Source organism: Lycorma delicatula, chromosome 8, assembly GCF_047948215.1.
Source record: "Lycorma delicatula isolate Av1 chromosome 8, ASM4794821v1, whole genome shotgun sequence".
Lineage (NCBI taxonomy): Eukaryota > Metazoa > Arthropoda > Insecta > Hemiptera > Fulgoridae > Lycorma > Lycorma delicatula.
In genome coordinates this window covers 93,178,424-93,196,541 of record NC_134462.1, presented here as the reverse complement: position 1 = coordinate 93,196,541, position 18,118 = coordinate 93,178,424, and the positions used below count along the sequence as shown (strand labels likewise).

At 28.2% G+C, this 18,118-nt stretch overlaps 1 protein-coding gene across 1 annotated transcript in view; it reads left to right on the top strand.

Annotated features, from left to right (window-relative positions):
* AcCoAS (acetyl coenzyme A synthase) overlaps nt 1–18,118 on the top strand; it is a 120,138-nt gene that overhangs the window by 80,693 nt on the left and 21,327 nt on the right. Inside the window, exons 2-4 of the mRNA XM_075373982.1 lie at nt 6,955–7,150; nt 12,895–13,021; nt 16,721–16,842. Coding sequence (XP_075230097.1) covers nt 6,955–7,150; nt 12,895–13,021; nt 16,721–16,842 — 445 coding nt within the window. The remainder of the gene's footprint in view (nt 1–6,954; nt 7,151–12,894; nt 13,022–16,720; nt 16,843–18,118) is intronic.

Here is an 18,118-nt window from a genome sequence, read left to right as displayed (position 1 = left end):
GTTGGCTATTTGTCACCTGTAATCCTTAGGGGCCCTAGTTATTATTCCTCCCCGTTCATTCTTCCCCATCCTCTTGAGTGATGGGCCTGGGCTTCGGACCGGCTTGTGGCGGTATTCCATCCTATAATATAAAATTATTATCGAGTTGGAATTAAAATATGAACTTTACTCATTATTTTCCAAAAATAATTACGTAACTTGAACGGGATTAGAATATGTAATTACACCAGGTATAGTATGTAACTAAGTAAATTCAGATATCTTTCTTTCCGATTGTTTTCTCCATTTTTTATTTCAGTACGGTTTTTATTATCGTATTCTCCTATAACTAGAAAAGTAAAATATTTATAATATTTTTGTGGTTGTAGAAGCAGTACGGCTATTACCATTACGGAAGACTTCTTGAGAAGTTTACTACTGGAAACACTATTTTAGCGGTGAACGGAATTTACGGCTCATTAACGAAATAGAAATTCACGTTAGGCATTGCCTAATTGTCTACACTGTGTAATATCAGTAAAATATTTAAAACGGAAATAAAATAATGTTTTACGTATGAAAAGAAAAAACTATTTTTAATTCTTGATGAGAAGTACGCGCTAATATTTCAGTTTATAACTTTCAGAATAGTTATTCCCGTAACAATTAAACTTTAATATTTAATTTAAAGAGAGATTTAGAATTGTGACGTTATATAAATAAAAGGATTAAATCTGTATAATAATTTATGACGTAGGTCCTGTGAAAATCCTCAATTAATTTCGCCTATGATACAATCTTGAATTAGTCACACTTTTAAATACTTTATCACCTTTTTAGTTTCATGTGTTTGAATAAAAAAAAGAAACACAACTGTAGGACTTTCCCGTCACGCAGATTTTTTCTAATACGCGACTTACGCACGCACACACACACACACACACACACACACACACCTTAATTTAAAATATTTATTATTTTATTTCATTTTTTGTTTATTTAATTCAATGATTCTAACTAAACTGCGCGCGCGCATACCGTGTTTCACTCGCGCGAGTGTGGTGGTAATAGCGGCTTAAATACTTTTTCAACTTTAAATATTATTCATTTATTTAAATCTTACGCTCACCTTTAACTTCACAGCATAGCGGACGACTACAGCAGCTATATGTCAGTGCTACACTAGCGTTCCTTTTGATGAGAAGGAATATTAATGCGCAGTATATCCACTTGCCACTAGTTTATTTAGTGCACTTTTTGGGGTGCGGTTCGATTTCGCAAAAACGTTTTTTGGAAATATTATTTTTTTTAATTGTTAACAAATGTACCTAAAAAAATAAACCCTTAATTAGGCGAAATCTACAGTTACTAAGGATGACCTTACTCTACAGCCTCATCCCCTTGACCTTTTAAGTTGAAAATTTAATGGTATCAGTGACCCATATATAGAAATAATTTGATCAAGTTTGGTCAAAAATAGTTTTGGAGATATAAGATGATTTAGAAGACGACACCGAACATACATACGAACATCCGGAAAATTTCCATCCGGTTTTTGGGTTTCTTAGGTGTCAAAACGTAAGAATCCATGAAAACCGCATCTGTCTAAATTTGACCGATTACAATACTTTCCATTCTAAAGCTATAGTTTTGCTACAACGCTAGACGGGAAAGTAATAGTGTAAATAGTCGTTAAAAAAACAATGGCGTTCGTAAATTTTTTGTTGTTTTTGTATTTTTCATCTCGCATTCCAAACCCAACTTGAAATGTATATAATGAAATATATTTTTTTGGCAGTAACTCGACGTAGTCGGAAGCGGATTGAAAAAATTTTATAATATGAAGTTCTTAAGGCATCTGTTTCGGGATTAAGCGAATGAAGATATATAATTTTCTTAAAGGGGTTGGTTTTTGTTTTGCAAAAATAAACATTTGCAACGAAAAATTGTGTTTTCAGTATTTCTAAATACTACTTTATTTACAAGAAATGTTTTATTTTTTTGTTAATTATTTAATTTGCTCCGGTGAAAAAAATTGAAGGAATTGTTGCTTATAGTAAATAACTTTATTATAATGCTTTATATAATTTTAATCTCAATGTACTTCCAACGTAACGTCGCCTGTATGGTTATGCTATAAGCATAACATCAGTTCTTGTAACAATAACATACTTCTTACAAAAATCATTAATTTTATTTAAAATAACTATTTTATCCTTTGTTTTTTTTGGTCGATTGTGGGCGAAAAACGCTTGGGCGTTATCATCGCCCGGTAGTTATTATTAAAAGTGCAATATAACTCCGAAATAAGAAGCTATACAAGATGTAAATGTAATATTAATCATATAATAAAAATTTACTAAAACAAGCCAAGAAGGCAAAAGAAAACCCAAAACTAATATCACAGACAAAGTCGATAAAACATTAAAGGTAAAATAATAGAATAAAGAAAGTATAAAAACTTACCTAACTCTGATGGGTTGTGCAAAACTCCCCACCCTGGATAGTAAAATTAAACTAAAAAATCAAATCGAAAATAAAGGTTAAAATTATTAAAAAACTCTCCTTAAAACATATATAAGTATATTAAATCCATTGCAGTAACCCAGTACTATGCAAAAAGAGAAACATTCGCTCCAAAACCCTGCCATCATTGCCCAAGACATCACGAATGCTGCTGGGTATATTAATCTGACGACGCAATGCCGCATAACATACACAGTCCACGAGAATGTGGTGCACAGTCATGCGGCAGTTGCATCGTGTGCACAGGGGTGGGTCTCTTCCTGACATTAGATATTCGTGTGTGCTCCTCGTATGCCCCAACCGTAACCGGCAGAGGACCACTTCCTCACGACGAGAGTTCCTACAAGAGGAGCCCCACGGCAACACTGTTTCTTTAATCCGTCGAAGTTTACTATCGACGACAGCCGTCCAGCCACTTTGCCACCTAGCTCGCAGTGATTGTTTTATATGATTAATAAAATCAAAGGCAGTAACTCGGGTGGTGAAAGGAGGCTGAATACACGCATCTTTTGCAGCAGAATCCGCCCTCTCATTACCAAGAATCCCAACGTGGCTAGGGACCCAGCAAAAACCTACCCCCTTGTTTCGTTTTTCTAACTCAGCGATTTTACCATAAATGCCAACGATGACAGGATGTCCAGAATAAAGGTTTTCCAACGCCCGAAGAGCACTGTATGAGTCACTGCAAATAAGAATGTTCCTATACTTAGGGCCAACGATACTTAGAGCCCCATCCACAGCGAGTAGTTCCGCGGTGAACACACTCGTAACACCGGGTAGGCCAAACATGTAAGTCTGTTCATTGAAAACAAAAGATTTTTGTTTTCAAAGCTCAATTTTCACTTTGAAAATTGAATTTTGATGAATTTATATGTTAAATGTAAAATTGAATTTTTGTTGTTTTTCCTCAACAAATAAAAAAACATCATAGGTAGTGCACACATCTACATATTTTTCAATTTCTGAATTAATAGACCAAATGATTTATCATTAAATGGATTTCACAACAAGAAATTTAATTTTAATTTACTTACGATCTCTTTCAAGATTCCACGATGGATAACGGTGATATATCAAATAATTGATGAAGAAGTCTACAGTATCACTCTTCCTCACATTGTAAAATTTACTTATACACATTTTCAACAAACAACACCGTCTATTAATTATTCCCTATTTTCACCATATGTTTCATTTAAATTTAAATCCACCCACAATAAAAAGAAATCCTTCCCCTTCTCATTAAACAGCCTTTTCATTTCCATTTTAATTTCATGTTTTAAGTTTAAAAAAGAATTAAATTTAAAAGCAAAAAACTGTAAATGTTTTATAGTTTCAGGTTTACTCTATAGAAAAGACTGCTCAGGATATTCAGGAAGTCAAATCTATTATATATGTTATGGTAAAACCCCGAATACCGGTAAATCTTAAGTTTTTCCGGTAAATTCTAACATATAACAGGTCGCTTGGTAAAAGTCCGTTAAAATCTTGAAAACACATTTATTTCGTACTTTTACCAAATAGTTTTGGTCATTATTGACATTTACCATAGACTGTTGGTAAAAGTAGACAATTCTGTAATGAAATCACTCATATTATGAATTTAAAAATACTCTTCCCAATTTCGGAATTTCAGTGCACTGCGGGTGAAAAATGAAACAGGTCTTTTTCAAAAGATTCAAAACATTAGTTGTAATCAAAAAATTACAACAAAACATTCAAAAGATTATAAAATCAACATATAAAGTGAAGAATAAATATGAAATAATGATTTTGAAAGAGTAAATCCTTTTCAAAGGATAAAGCCTGTAGAATACAATTACCATTAGGAATAATCGATTAACTTTTTTGTGTAAAAATTTTTCTTAATAACATTAAATAAAATTGAACCACATTTTCTTAGCAGCATGTTTTTTTAATCATGGTGTTTTGTAAAAGGAAAGGCAAATTTTACAATAAACAGAAAACTGGAAGGCTATATTTTAAAAAACAGAATTTTTAGTTATATTTTTTAGGTTTTTTATATCTTTCCTTTTTAGAATGGTTTGAATGAACAAAATGACTGTATTTAATGAAAAACGTTCAGTTGGGATTCAAAACTTTTTTCCCGCAGCAAAAATTGAAAATAAATTGGTTAAAAAACAATCTGGGTGTTAGACCCAGACTGTGTATTTAAGAGTTAACTATTAATTGATTATTCTCACATTTGAAAATTATTAATTTTAATGGAATTTTTGAACTGAAATCCTGAAATTGGGAAGAGCATTTTTAAATTCATGCTCTTTCCTATTTAGAAGTGATTTCGTTACAGAATTGTCAACTTTTACATACAGAATATGGTAATTGTCAACAATGACCAAAACGATTTTGTAAAGTCCAAATTAAATGTGTTTTCAAGATTTTTTCAGACTTTTACCAAGTAACTTGGTAAATTTTAGAATTTATCGGTAAAACTTAAGATTAACTGGTATTCGGGGTTTTACCGTAAAATATACATTAAATTGTTTATTATATTTTTTCTTTTAAACTCATTTCATTTTTAACTGATGCCCATAATCTACCTACCTCAGTCATAATAACCCTTTCTATTCACCATGTCCAACCTTACAATCGTTTAATCAGTTAATAAAGAAATGGCTTATCACTTCACAATTTGCATATATCAAAATATAAATTTGATATTGTATTTCAAATTAACATTTAGAAAGTGTCAAGGGTATTTTAAAAAGACTGAAAAGCAAACATAAGTACGTCTATATAATGTTATGGCACAGCCAGTTCTGTTACATGGAAGCAAGGCATGGGTCTAGCCTAGGCAAGACAAAAATTGTATAGAAGCGGTGGAGATGGAAGTTTTAGAGCAGTGATAGGTCTGCATCATATTTAGAGATATTAGGGCAGAGTTCCATAAGGACAGAATGATGAAAACAGTGGGGAAATACAAACAGAAATGGTTAAAATATATCAAAAGGGTGAAAGACAGAAGGCTAAAAAAAGTTGACTATGTTTTAGAAAACACTTTCATCTTCAAAAAAATTGAGCTGCAATTTATATTTTTAAAGATTTCCGACTAACTCACTTCTGAATAGATAGAAAGACAATTTTCTTTTAAATCTTGAAATCATGTCACAAGTAATACAAATAAAATTCAATGTAATATCCATAAACTGAAATCTTGCTTTTTACTCAACATTAAGTGACATATTCATCATATAAAATACGAAAAGATATTTTTGTACTTTGCTCCTGTAGAACAAATACTAAATCTTAAAGTATATCTTATTCAACAACCATTTATTTTTTAAAATACTACTAAAGTAATTTTTTTTTATCTAGGAAAAATAAATATTTCATTCCAAGATGCTAGGATAATTTTTTGATCTTATTAAGACTAAAAACTGCCATTCATTTAAATAATAAATTGATGCAATAAACAATTACAATTGCACTATTCGATTATAGTTCAGATAAAATTTTCAAGTCTAATTAATTATAAATGTGACAATTCAATAATTAAATAAACTAGCTCTTTTTATTAATAAAAAAAATTAAGAACTTTTAAACAGATCTTGTTTGTATTTGATTTAACACGTCTACCTTGATTTCTATCTAGGTTAATATTTTCAAAAGTGTGATGTCATTTATATAATATATTATTTAGACTATTATCTACTGTTGTACTAGTATGAGCATTTTCCTTGTTTATTTAAATGTTAAGCAACATCATGTTCAGAATTTGTGTTAATTTTATTCTAAGTTATATATAAAATTTTATGTAAATTAGATACGTCTAATTTCCATGCTAAATGTGAATTATGTAATGAATAAAAAGTTGTATATTCTTTCCTTTTTTTTATCAATTTATATAATTTTTTTTTTTTACATTATGTATTTAGAATTTAATTTTAAATCCAGCAGATAAATTACTCAGTTTATTATTTACAGAAGTATTCCTAATTCCTTCTAGGAAAGAAAATATTATAATTTATATAAATCTTTGAACCATAGGGTTGGTCTAGTTGTAAAATCATTGTTGAAATGGAACTCAGCTGTTAAATAAATGATTTTCTAAGCGGAGGTTCTGAGGTTTTAATCCTAATAAAGGTAAGCTACTTTTATATGGATTTGACTATTACAGAGTAGATGTCATTGTAATTTGATAGCTGGGGTTTAATTAACCTCATATCTCAGGAACAGTCGGCCGTTTTTTAATATTAGCATTCAAGATCATATTTCAAACATTTTTTCAAAACTTTTGTAGTTATGTAAGCTTTACGTATTAATATATCTTACTACTAAGTTTATGTCAGTAAATGAAATGTTTAAAATTATTTTATTTTTAACAAATTTTAGAGATGTAATTGAAATGTGAAAAAGGAACTCTTAGTGTCCTAGGGTCAAAAAATAATTGGTTTTATATATATATTAATTTCTTAAATTTGATTTCAGGGAGGGAAATGATCCTGAAGACTACAGTCGACTTACATATAAAAAACTTCTTGAAGAGGTTTGCAAGTTTGCCAATGTACTTAAATCAAAAGGTGTACAAAAGGGAGATCGAGTTGCTATTTATATGCCGATGATATTGGAAATTGTTGTCGCCATGTTAGCTTGTACACGAATTGGTGCTGTACATTCCATAGTTGTAAGTTTATAAAAGTTTTTTATAGTTGAAATATTACTGAATGGTTTTTATTTTATAATTCTATATACGAATACATCACTTCCTTTATAAAAAATTCTTGTGTTTAAGGAGTTCACATCTTATTAAGAAGTAGGCATTGTAGTCGATCTACAGGAATTATATACATAGGTATATAATTGCATACATAGGTCTATAGGTATCTACAGGAATTGCTGTAAGTGATCAATTGTTCAGGGCACCAAATGATTAACAGTTGATGCAGTTAGAAAAGCTTAAAATTTGGCTGTGCTAGGCTTTGAATATTGCATGACTGAAAGCAATAGAAAATAGCAGCTAAGTACTCATATTTCTTTTTTTGTGACATATCTCGGTAGGTCTTTCAAAGGAGATTACTCAAGAGAAGGCTGTCTGAATATATAAGAGCAATGGCATTATTATAAGTTAAAATTAGAAAAAAATAGTTTTAATTATAAAATATGCAGTAAGAATTAGTGAGATAAGATGAAAAATTAAGTAAATTTTTGTAATAGGAATTCAGGTAATAATATGTAGTGATATATTATTTCTTACAATATACCAATGAAATTATTTTTCATGTTAGATTCACAACCATAACCAGCAACAATAAAAGGTTCTACATAAAAGACAAAAAGATAGTCATGTTTACAAAAAAATAGATTATTTTAAAAAGCAAGGGTTACTTTAATTCCTTTTTTATTTATTTAACTTATTTCAATAATAGTGTAATATATTTTCAAGAATTAATGCTAATTTTATATTTTGTTTCATCTTTTTGTTTGATCACTCTAATTTGCTTTAATTTTTATTGATGAAGTAAAATAGTAATGTCTTAGGAATAACACTGTATGGACATATTTTATTACTTGCATAAGTAATTTTTATAATCCAGTTAACAATTTAATTGTTTGTAACATTCATCAAAATAATAAAATAAATATTAAAATATATGTAATATATAGTAAAAATATAATAACCTATTTAGGGTAATTTATACGTAAAGTAACATTAATTAAAAAATTGAGTTGGAATGAGTTATTAAATAATTTATACGTAAAGTAAAATTAATTCAAAAATTATTGAATTGGAATGAGCTATTAAATAAATATCAGTTGAATGACAGTAATGTGATCTTGCGATATAGTATACTTAATAAATGAATTATACTTTTAATGTTTAAATAGGATTTTTCATCTGTTTTGCGCCTTATTTTTAGTAATAATAATTTAATTTATTTAAAAATTCATAAGTTTTATTTTTCAACTTCCTGAATAGTGAAATACTGTGTAAATTTATTATGTTATTGCGGTATTATACCTTATAATTCTTGTGAATTTAAAATTTTTAAATATGCTTGACTACTCTATAAGTATTTTTCTGTATTTTATTTTATAATTTTGTGTATCCACTGTATGGATAAATTTCTATCAAAGAATTGTAACAATACAATACATTGGTGTCAAGAGATGCTTTAGGTATATCAGAAAGATATAATAGTGTAATAATGGTGGAAGTAATATTTTTTGCTGCTTTTCAATATGATTTTGTCTACAATTCTGTATTTTGTCTACTCAACTGTTTTTTTTATTATTGGATACTCCTGTAGTAATAGCAGACATTTTTAAACAATTAAATGAGACAGTACTTGATAGAATACTTAATCATGCGGCTTTTCTGATGCACGGATTACACACACACACACACACACACACACACACACACACACACACCTTAATTAAGGATATTTATCATTTTATTTAAATATAATAATTTTTCATTTATTTAATTTAATGATTCTAACTAAAGCATACCATATTTAATTTGTGCTGGTGTGACGGTACTAGCAGCAATGGTTGACACTAACTAAAGTAATATAATTTTACACCTTATATAGAACAAATTTTCTTGTACAGTCGACAGACTGGTGTAGCCATGAGGCTTAACGCACCAATTGCCAACTAAACCAGGTGATCAAGTTCAAGACCCTGCCAGACCAAATTACTTTTTTACACTTCAAATATTATTCATTTATTTAATTGTATCACTCACCTGTGATGTCACAATGTAGCAGACAACTACAACAGCATTTTTTGGGGTGGGGATGCAATTTTGCAAATATTGTTATTTTTTAATTGTTAACAAATGTGCCTAAGAAAAATATGACCTTAATTAGACAGCCTCAATCCCTTCACCTTTTAAGTTGAAAATTTAATCCTGTAATGCCCCATTTACAGAAGTAATCTGACCAAGTTTGGTCAAAATTTGTCTATTAGTTCTGGATAACACCACACACACGTGCGCGCGCGCGCGCACACACACATGAACATTAACATCCAAAAAATTTCCATCTGGTTTTTGGGTTTCTTAGTTCTCAAAACATTACCCATTGGGTTGGTCTAGTGGTAAACTCATCATTGCAAATCAGCTGATTTTGAAGTTGATAGTTCTAAGGTTCAAATCCTAGTAAAGGCAGTTACTTTTATAAAGATTTGAATACTAGATCATGGATACCTGTTCTCTGGTGGTTGGGTTACATATGGCGTACGTACAGACGTCATGCCGAAAATAGTCAAAATGGATTCAGGAATGGTCAAATGGAAATATCCGTTAAAATCTGAAAACCAAAATTATTCGCTATCACAATACTTCCTTTACCTCGTAAAAGGATGTAAAAATTGAGATTTATAAATAACAGTTAATTACTTTAATTGGTCCCAAATTACTTTTATTGGTAACTGGTCCCTAGTTATTGAATTAACTGCTGTAGTAGTTTGATTTTGCAGATCTTGAAGAGTAGCAGGCTTAATTGGTAAACCCACCGGCTTGGTCTAGTGGTTATCTCGTCATTGCAAATCAGTTGATTTCAAAGTCGAGAGTTCTAAGGTTCAAATCCTAGCAAAGGCAGAAATAACTTTTTTACAGATTTGAATACTAGACAGTGGATACCAGTTTTCTTCGGTGGTTGGGATTCAATTAACTACACACATCTCAGGAATGGTCGACCTGAGACTGCAGAAGAGTACACTTCATTTACTCATACATATCATTCCCAGTTATCCTCTGAAGTAATACCTTACAGTGGTTTTGGAAGCTAAACAGAAAAAGAAAGAAGGTGAAAACATCAAGATCCAGTGAAAACCACATATGCCCAAATTGGATCAATTACAATACTTTTCCCTCTAGAGCTACAGCTCTGCTATAGTGCTATCTAGACGAAAAAGTAAAAATGAAGAAAAAACTGAGAGAAAACATAGAATACAAACAGATGTTAAAAATACAAACTTAAAGTTCAGATAAATCATTGAAGTAATTTGAAAAATTGTAACAAAAACATTTACTGTTCAAAATGGATGGTAATAAAATATTAAGAAATTTTTCATGAAACTTTATTTTGATGAAGAGAAAACATATACAATAATACATTGTTCACTCAACTAACACCTTGGAGTTATCTATAATCAATTTTTTTTCTTTTTATTCTCTAAAAAAACATTACAATTTAGTACATTCATTTTTTTGTTTTACTCCAGTAACTACAGGCTTACACCCATTATACCTGCCTACCCAGTCTTTTTTTTTATGAGAAATTTTTTTTGACTAGCATTTGAAATGTCAAGCAGGACCAGGATTTAAATTCAGAACCTTCAGAATGTTAATTTGCCAGATTTATTCTACTAATTTCTAAAAATGCCAACAATACTTTTCTAAAAAATTAAAACATACCTTTAACGTTTATGTAAAATATTCATTAAAAGAGAAATATGTATAGTTAATTTACTTTCTTTACACAGACTTAACATAAAAATAACTTTGTTTTGTTAGTAAAACATAGACACACTACTGTAAATTAAGAATACTGATGTGTTTTATAATTTTCATAAAATTTTCATGGTTACAGAAGTAATGAATAATTATTTCATTTTCTTTTTTTTCTAAATTAATAGATATTTTTCTAAATAGGCAGTGATTCTAGCTGTAAAGCAATTAGAAGCATAGTACAAATACAAATAAAAATAGAATCAGAAATATTTGTGATTCTTACTGAATCATCAATTTGTTTTTATTTTTTAAAAAAACTGACAAAACAATATATTAAAAATTAACACAACATGGTTGGTACATAAATAACTAGATATTTTTCCTACTTGCTCCAGAATAGGGATCAGTTGTGTTTCCATCTGTTAGTTACTGGAAATATGTGATGGATTTTCTCTTACAAAGCATACCTTTTTAAAAAAAATCCAACTTAAAAAATACACTAAATATTCGGTTTTTTTCTTTAAATTATGATCTTCCAAAAAAAAAAAGACTAATCCTAATTTGGTACCAACTTAAAATTATTAAAATAAAAATAAAAGTGAAAGTTATTACTTTACACTTATATACTCAGATTTGTTTAATGTTTTAAATGTTGTTTTTATTTAAAATATGATTGGGTAGGTATTGCCTGTATAAAAAACAAAATTTGCAAGAAACCACAAAAGGCAAAAAACTTGAATCTTGATACTGAAAGAAATACAGAAAAATAACATTAAAAATATTTACCACCTCATGTAGTTAAAAATCTTCTTGAATATGTATTGTTTTTACCTTGTTTATATATTTCAACATTTATAAAATATTACACTGAAAGGATTTATTTAAATCATCTTTAAGCTAATTTTTGATACATTATGTAACAAAATTTTCCAACCAATTTCTTTTTTTGAATTTCTTGAATTATCATTTTACTCTAGCAAGCAATATTAAAAATTTAAAATGGCAAACAAAATACTTTGAAATCATTAATGTCAATTAACTATTTTTTAAATTTAAAATAACTTTCATGTTATGTTTTCTGAAAAAAAAACATATTCTACAGGATCACCAATACAACTTACTTTACCAAATAAAAAAGAATTATGGAAATCAATTTATTTTAATGGAAATTTAGCCTTGAAAATACATTTTAAAATGGTGGAATTGAGATCTTTGTTCATTTCAGGATTAAAAAAGATACTGAACATGATTACACACTAATGTTTACTTATGAATTTATTTAAAAACTGTCTGTCAAGATTTATATCTTTTTAGATTTTACAGAATAGAAAAGCCTGATTAATTGTAATTACTCTTAAGATAAACAATTATTAAAAACATTTTGTAATCATGTTAGGCATATTTTTAATCTTTTAATTTTAAATTGTACAAAATAGAATATTTTACGTGACAGAGAAAATAAAAAATAATTAATTTTAGTTACTCTTAAGAAATATTATCAGAAAGAAATTTTGCAAGAATATATTGGTATAAATAAGCATGCAGTGCATTGTCCATAAATCTTAAATATATTTTGTGCCAGTATAGTCATTCCCTAATATTCAGTAACACAAAACTTATTCATTTTTTAGGCTGTAACATGTTTCTGTAAAGGATAAAAATTACCATAAGTTTCTGAAGAAGGAACTGTTAGTTAAAAATTAAATTTATCAGCATGCTATGTTCAATCAATCTCCCAACTTCAAGGGAAAACTCCTGACAGTAGGTAGACAAACAGATACATAATATCCATTTAGTATAACTTAGTGTATGATATACCGTGTACTATAATGGTTATTATTATGCTACAATACATATCACTGGAAATTTATTCAGTTTTATCATTTCTTCATGTAAATTAATCAGTTTTTACTAATCTAATTTACATAAAACATTTTTTTTTTTATAATTGAATTCATTTTTTACAGTTTGCTGGATTCTCATCAGATTCACTTGCTGAAAGGATGGTTGATTGTAAATGTAAAGTTTTGTTAACTGCTGACAGTGTTTTCCGTGGTGATAAACTTTTACGGTTGAAGGAGATATGTGATGAAGGTAAAAAAAATTATTGTTTGTAATTGACAAGTTATGTTACTTATTTCTATTTTTTTCATAGTAAGTGAATTATTATTTTAGGCTATAAACCAAGTTTGTTTCAAAATAAAAACATTACTGTCTATTACTCTACTTAAATGATTTTACATGGTTTAATTTAACTTTGACTTCTGTCATATCATGTGAAGGTAACTTGTTACATAAAGTAGATAACTGCTAAATCTATTTTTTAAATTTTACTAATAACCACTGATATATATATGACATATATTGTTCAAATACTTAGGAAAAAATTCTCACCTAAAATATTGTGACCTGAGATCCAGGTAAATATGATGTTAAAAAATTGGTGTGTTATATTTTCTTATGCTTATAATCAATTCCATTTTTCTTTCTTTAATATCTATAAATACTGTTCAGATAAAACAGGGTAATATGTTTAAATTTCTAATTATTTAAGTCCCTAAGATTGTTTTCAATACTTTTTGAATGTGATTAAAATTGTTTTTCTCAAACTACCATCTTGATATCTAGTACAAATTTTAGTCAGTACTTATAACCAGTTTCATCTCTTGTTCCTCAAATGACTGAGTACAACATATACATTTATTACATCCAAAGAAAAAACAGAGCAAAGGAACCAAGATAATTTATACATGATAAGGAATCATGATTTTATACATGATATAAAATTGAATAGGAAAACTGCCATCTAAACATTTCTTTTTTTTATATATTTAATTATTTATATTTTTTCACTTCTTTGGAAAATAATTAATAACTGCATTAATATGAATTGAAAACAATTTAGATCCTACAGTAATCCATTAAAACAGTTACTCCAAATTTATTTTTATGTAAGCTAAAAAATATTCTTTCTTAAAAAAAAATTATTACTTTTCATGTAAATTTATTTAAAAACATGTAAAATTATATATAAAAATTAAATTTATTTAATTTAAATTACGAATTTACCTAAAAATTCCTTTACAATGTAGATGTTTCAGTCTGGAAGACTGAATTGGGAATTTACATCCAGAATCAACTGCATAAAGTCAAGTAATATTTTTCAATATATACCTGAAAATGTAGTGTGTCAGCAGAAATAGGGAGTTTCAGTGAGCATCTAAAAAACTTATTTAAAAAAAAACTTTTTATAATAGTTTTGAAAAAAGTTATAACATTTTTTTTTTTTGGTTGGAAAAGGATATTTTTCTGAACAGTATTACACTTTTATTAGAATAAAGCCTACAGCTAAATTTATACATGCGACAAAATTGAGCGTTTTAGATAAGTGAAGGGAAGATTTCATGAACTTAAGAGGGTTTTTCTCAGCAGTGTACCAAACATTTCTTGGAAGCACAATGTAAAAGGAATTGTGGAATACAAAATACTATTAAAAAACGTATAAAATTGCACTTAAATGCATGTAACAGGAATAATCTATTCATACAAAATAAATAAACACTGACTAGAAAATTTGATAGCGTCCTATTTTTCAAAAGAAAGATATGCCCCAATAAAAGAAAAAAAAATTATATCTGTTTCTTTAGAAACAGGCAGCAAACACAAAATAGAACAAAAGCACCAACAAAAAATTGACAACAATATTTTCATACTGTAAGATATTTAATTACATTGTAATTTTTTTTAAAATTGAATATAGACACATAAACAAAACAATTACTTTAAAACAAACACAACTGTAGACAGCCTACACATTAAAAAATGAGGTCAGGATTATTGTGAACTAGCTTTGGCCACAAAAGATATTAAAAAAAGTTGTTGACTTTAGTTTCAGAACAATCAGAAGTGCAGCAAGACTTGTTAGGTTTCTATTCTAATTTAGCCTTTCAACTAAAAACGATTGCAATCTCATAAATATGTATTCTGTTACAAAGTTTGCTTTTCATGTAAAAGAGTCTTTATTCTGGTTTTTTTTTCTTTTTTTTCCTGTGTTTTATAATAGATTTTAGAAATTTTATTCATATTCACTATAAATAAGTTGTAAAAATGTTTGAAGTTAATAAAATTGAAATATAATAAAGTGAGTTTTAAAGTATGATGTGTACAGTTTTAATAATAAAAATGATAATGTAGTAAATCCTAATTAATGATTATTCTTGATTACAAGTGTCTGCTCAAAAGAGATAGAAAAACTAGTCTCAGTTAATAAACATAATAGTAAAACAGGACAATTAACCACACTGATTTGAAAAAACCTACAGAAAGATTATCTAGAAGTGTACTTTGACAAAATTTAGAGGTAGTTTTATTTATTTATTTTTTTTTTTTCAGAGTTTAGAACATCAAATAGGAATATAGTATATTAAGTTATAGTGTATTTTAAGCTGCATGATTATTTATATGCAGTATAATCATTTTAAGTACACTTGGGTAATTTTTAAGAGAATAATTTTGAAAAAAGAAACAACCTGTTTTATGATTTTATGAAATATTCTTTCATTATTTGTCTGACCTCAAAACAATTGAAATAATATTATTTTTTAATTCATTTAGACACATTGAGGCAGGCCATTTTTATCTCATACCAATCAACCATTTATCAATCATTAATTTAAAACAGTAGAAGTTAATTAAACAGTAGAAATTTGCAAAGATAAGTGTAATTTACTCTGGCCTTATATATAGCAACTTAAAATTGGGAGCATATAGCTTGATCTTTTAACTGGTTGTTAATCTGTGACCATTCAGAAAAAAGTTTTAAGCACCATTGATTTAGGTTTGGACTCGTGGTAGAAATGGTGACCTATTTCAGTTTAATGGCAACCAGGAAGGCTGTAGTTTCAAATCAAGGGAAGATTTTGGTCAGGCGGGGGCATTTTATATTTCAATCTTAGAATAGTGATGGTGGAGTCTGCCTTTCTCCACTATTAGCCATTTACAATGCAGACTGTGGATTTTTTCTCGATCCTCAACTTGGAATCAAATGATTCCACTATGTACTAATGGTTTAGACTGTCATGAATAAACCAACAGTGAACTGAATGCTCCCCATAGAATTTTCATTGCTGACAGACTGGTACTGCCAGATGGTTGATTCTTATGTCCTTGTGATTAGCATATTGAGTGTGTACTGAATTTTTAAGTGTAGCTGGAATAGCAGTGGATAAATAGTTTTAATCTTAATCTGTACCCCATTATAAATTGAGATATCATGAAGATAGCCTATAGCCTAATGAGACAGTAGATACTGCATTCTTAAAGTTTGGTAAAACTGTGATAGTTGCATTCACCTGCAAGTAATTGTGAGGAATGTAATACACACTATAATAATCAGGCTTAGTGACTGGCACAAAACCTACTCTACTGTGTCTTCTACTGGGAAAACTGTAACGGATGTGCTGTGTTGCATTCAAACTGGTAATTGCAGAGTAAAGGTGACCATTTGATCAGATTTTACTCTATTTCAGATCTTAGCAATTTAAATTTATTAGAACTTCCTTTCATACAATTTTGTAACTTTTTCTTTTGATACTTTATATAAGATCAGTGTTTTATTCAGTGTGTGTTTATAATACAAAAAATAAGTTTGTATGTAATTTTCAAATTTGTTATGTATTTTTTAACTAAAAGTAAATTACATGTACAAATTATTGATATTAGTAACTAAGTTAAGAAAGTATGTCATTAGAATGGTTGTGTGTGTTTTGAATGAAGTTTAAATCTTGACCTCAGCCATGCAACGTAGCAAGAAACTTGGACATGAAGTGGCCGCTTGCATTGTTGTCAGACATCTTCGCAGGTTGAACTGTTCAATAAATTCCAACAATTTTGAGAATTCACCAGCTAGTAAACCGGTATGTTAACACTTTTGATAACACATACCTATTAAGCATGTTAACAAAAAAATAAAATCAATAAACGCAGATAGGCAAGCACTAATGTGCACATGCATGAGTTCACATTAGTTATCAAAAGTAAATAGCTTCTTGTCAATAAATATATACTTTTTTTTAATATTAATTTTAAATTTTAATTCTAGGATAAATAGTACTGTTAATTTTATCTGTCAATGTTCTTCAATATTCTTCATTACGAATTATTACTTTTACTAGATATTTTGTTGTTAAAATATCAGATTAGAGCACTATAAAAGTATATCTGATGATGAAATATTGAAAAGAATTGAGTTCACAAAATGAGATCAAAGCAATAAAAATCTTGGAAATAAAAATAGAAGATTAAAATGCACATAACTGATTAGTTTTTGTTTTTTTTTATAATAGTCATATAACCTAACTCTACCTGATTTAGAATGAAATACTTTTATACCGGGAAAAGACAGACATAATAGGAAAAATACATGTATGTTTGATACATGTATCAAATTATCAAAAATTAATCAAAATATTAAATAACTTGTTTTTTCACATTTTACTTTCTGTTCAACAATAATATTAATTTAACAAATAATATAGTCACACCAGGAAATTTTACATGGGCATGTACTGTGGAAGTTATTATACTGCACTAATCTATTAATCACTTACTAAATAATTAATATAATCAGTTTAGTAATCTATGAAAACAGTTTAATCCATCTAACAACATCTAGAAATTTATAAATGAGAGAGCTTTGTTTGTTTACATCTTCTGTACATACCCATCAGTTAACATTTTAAAACAGGTATAGTTATTTATATCTAATCATACAAAATGTTTTCCTGGTGTATCTATTTTAATATTAAGATTAATAAAAAATCTAACTCTGAAAAATTAACATCGCTGTTGATTTTTGCTACATTACGTCAGTACTACTTTTTTAAGGGTAATAATATCCAGTATTTGATTTAAAAATAGAGGAGAAGAATTGCATACAATTATTAATTGTAGGGATATTAAAAATAATTTTTACTTTTTATTTAGACAAAAAATAGAATGGTGTCTGTATTATGTAATTTTATTTTATTTTTTCAAATTAGCATAATACAATTATAACAATTAGACAAAGAGTTTGTTACAGTATTAATGATTATTGAGCCTTCTGCTTTGTAATGTCCTTCATTCCTTTATAATGTAACATACTATTGTATCAAATATCTGATCCTCTTTCTCCAATTGAATACAGATGTC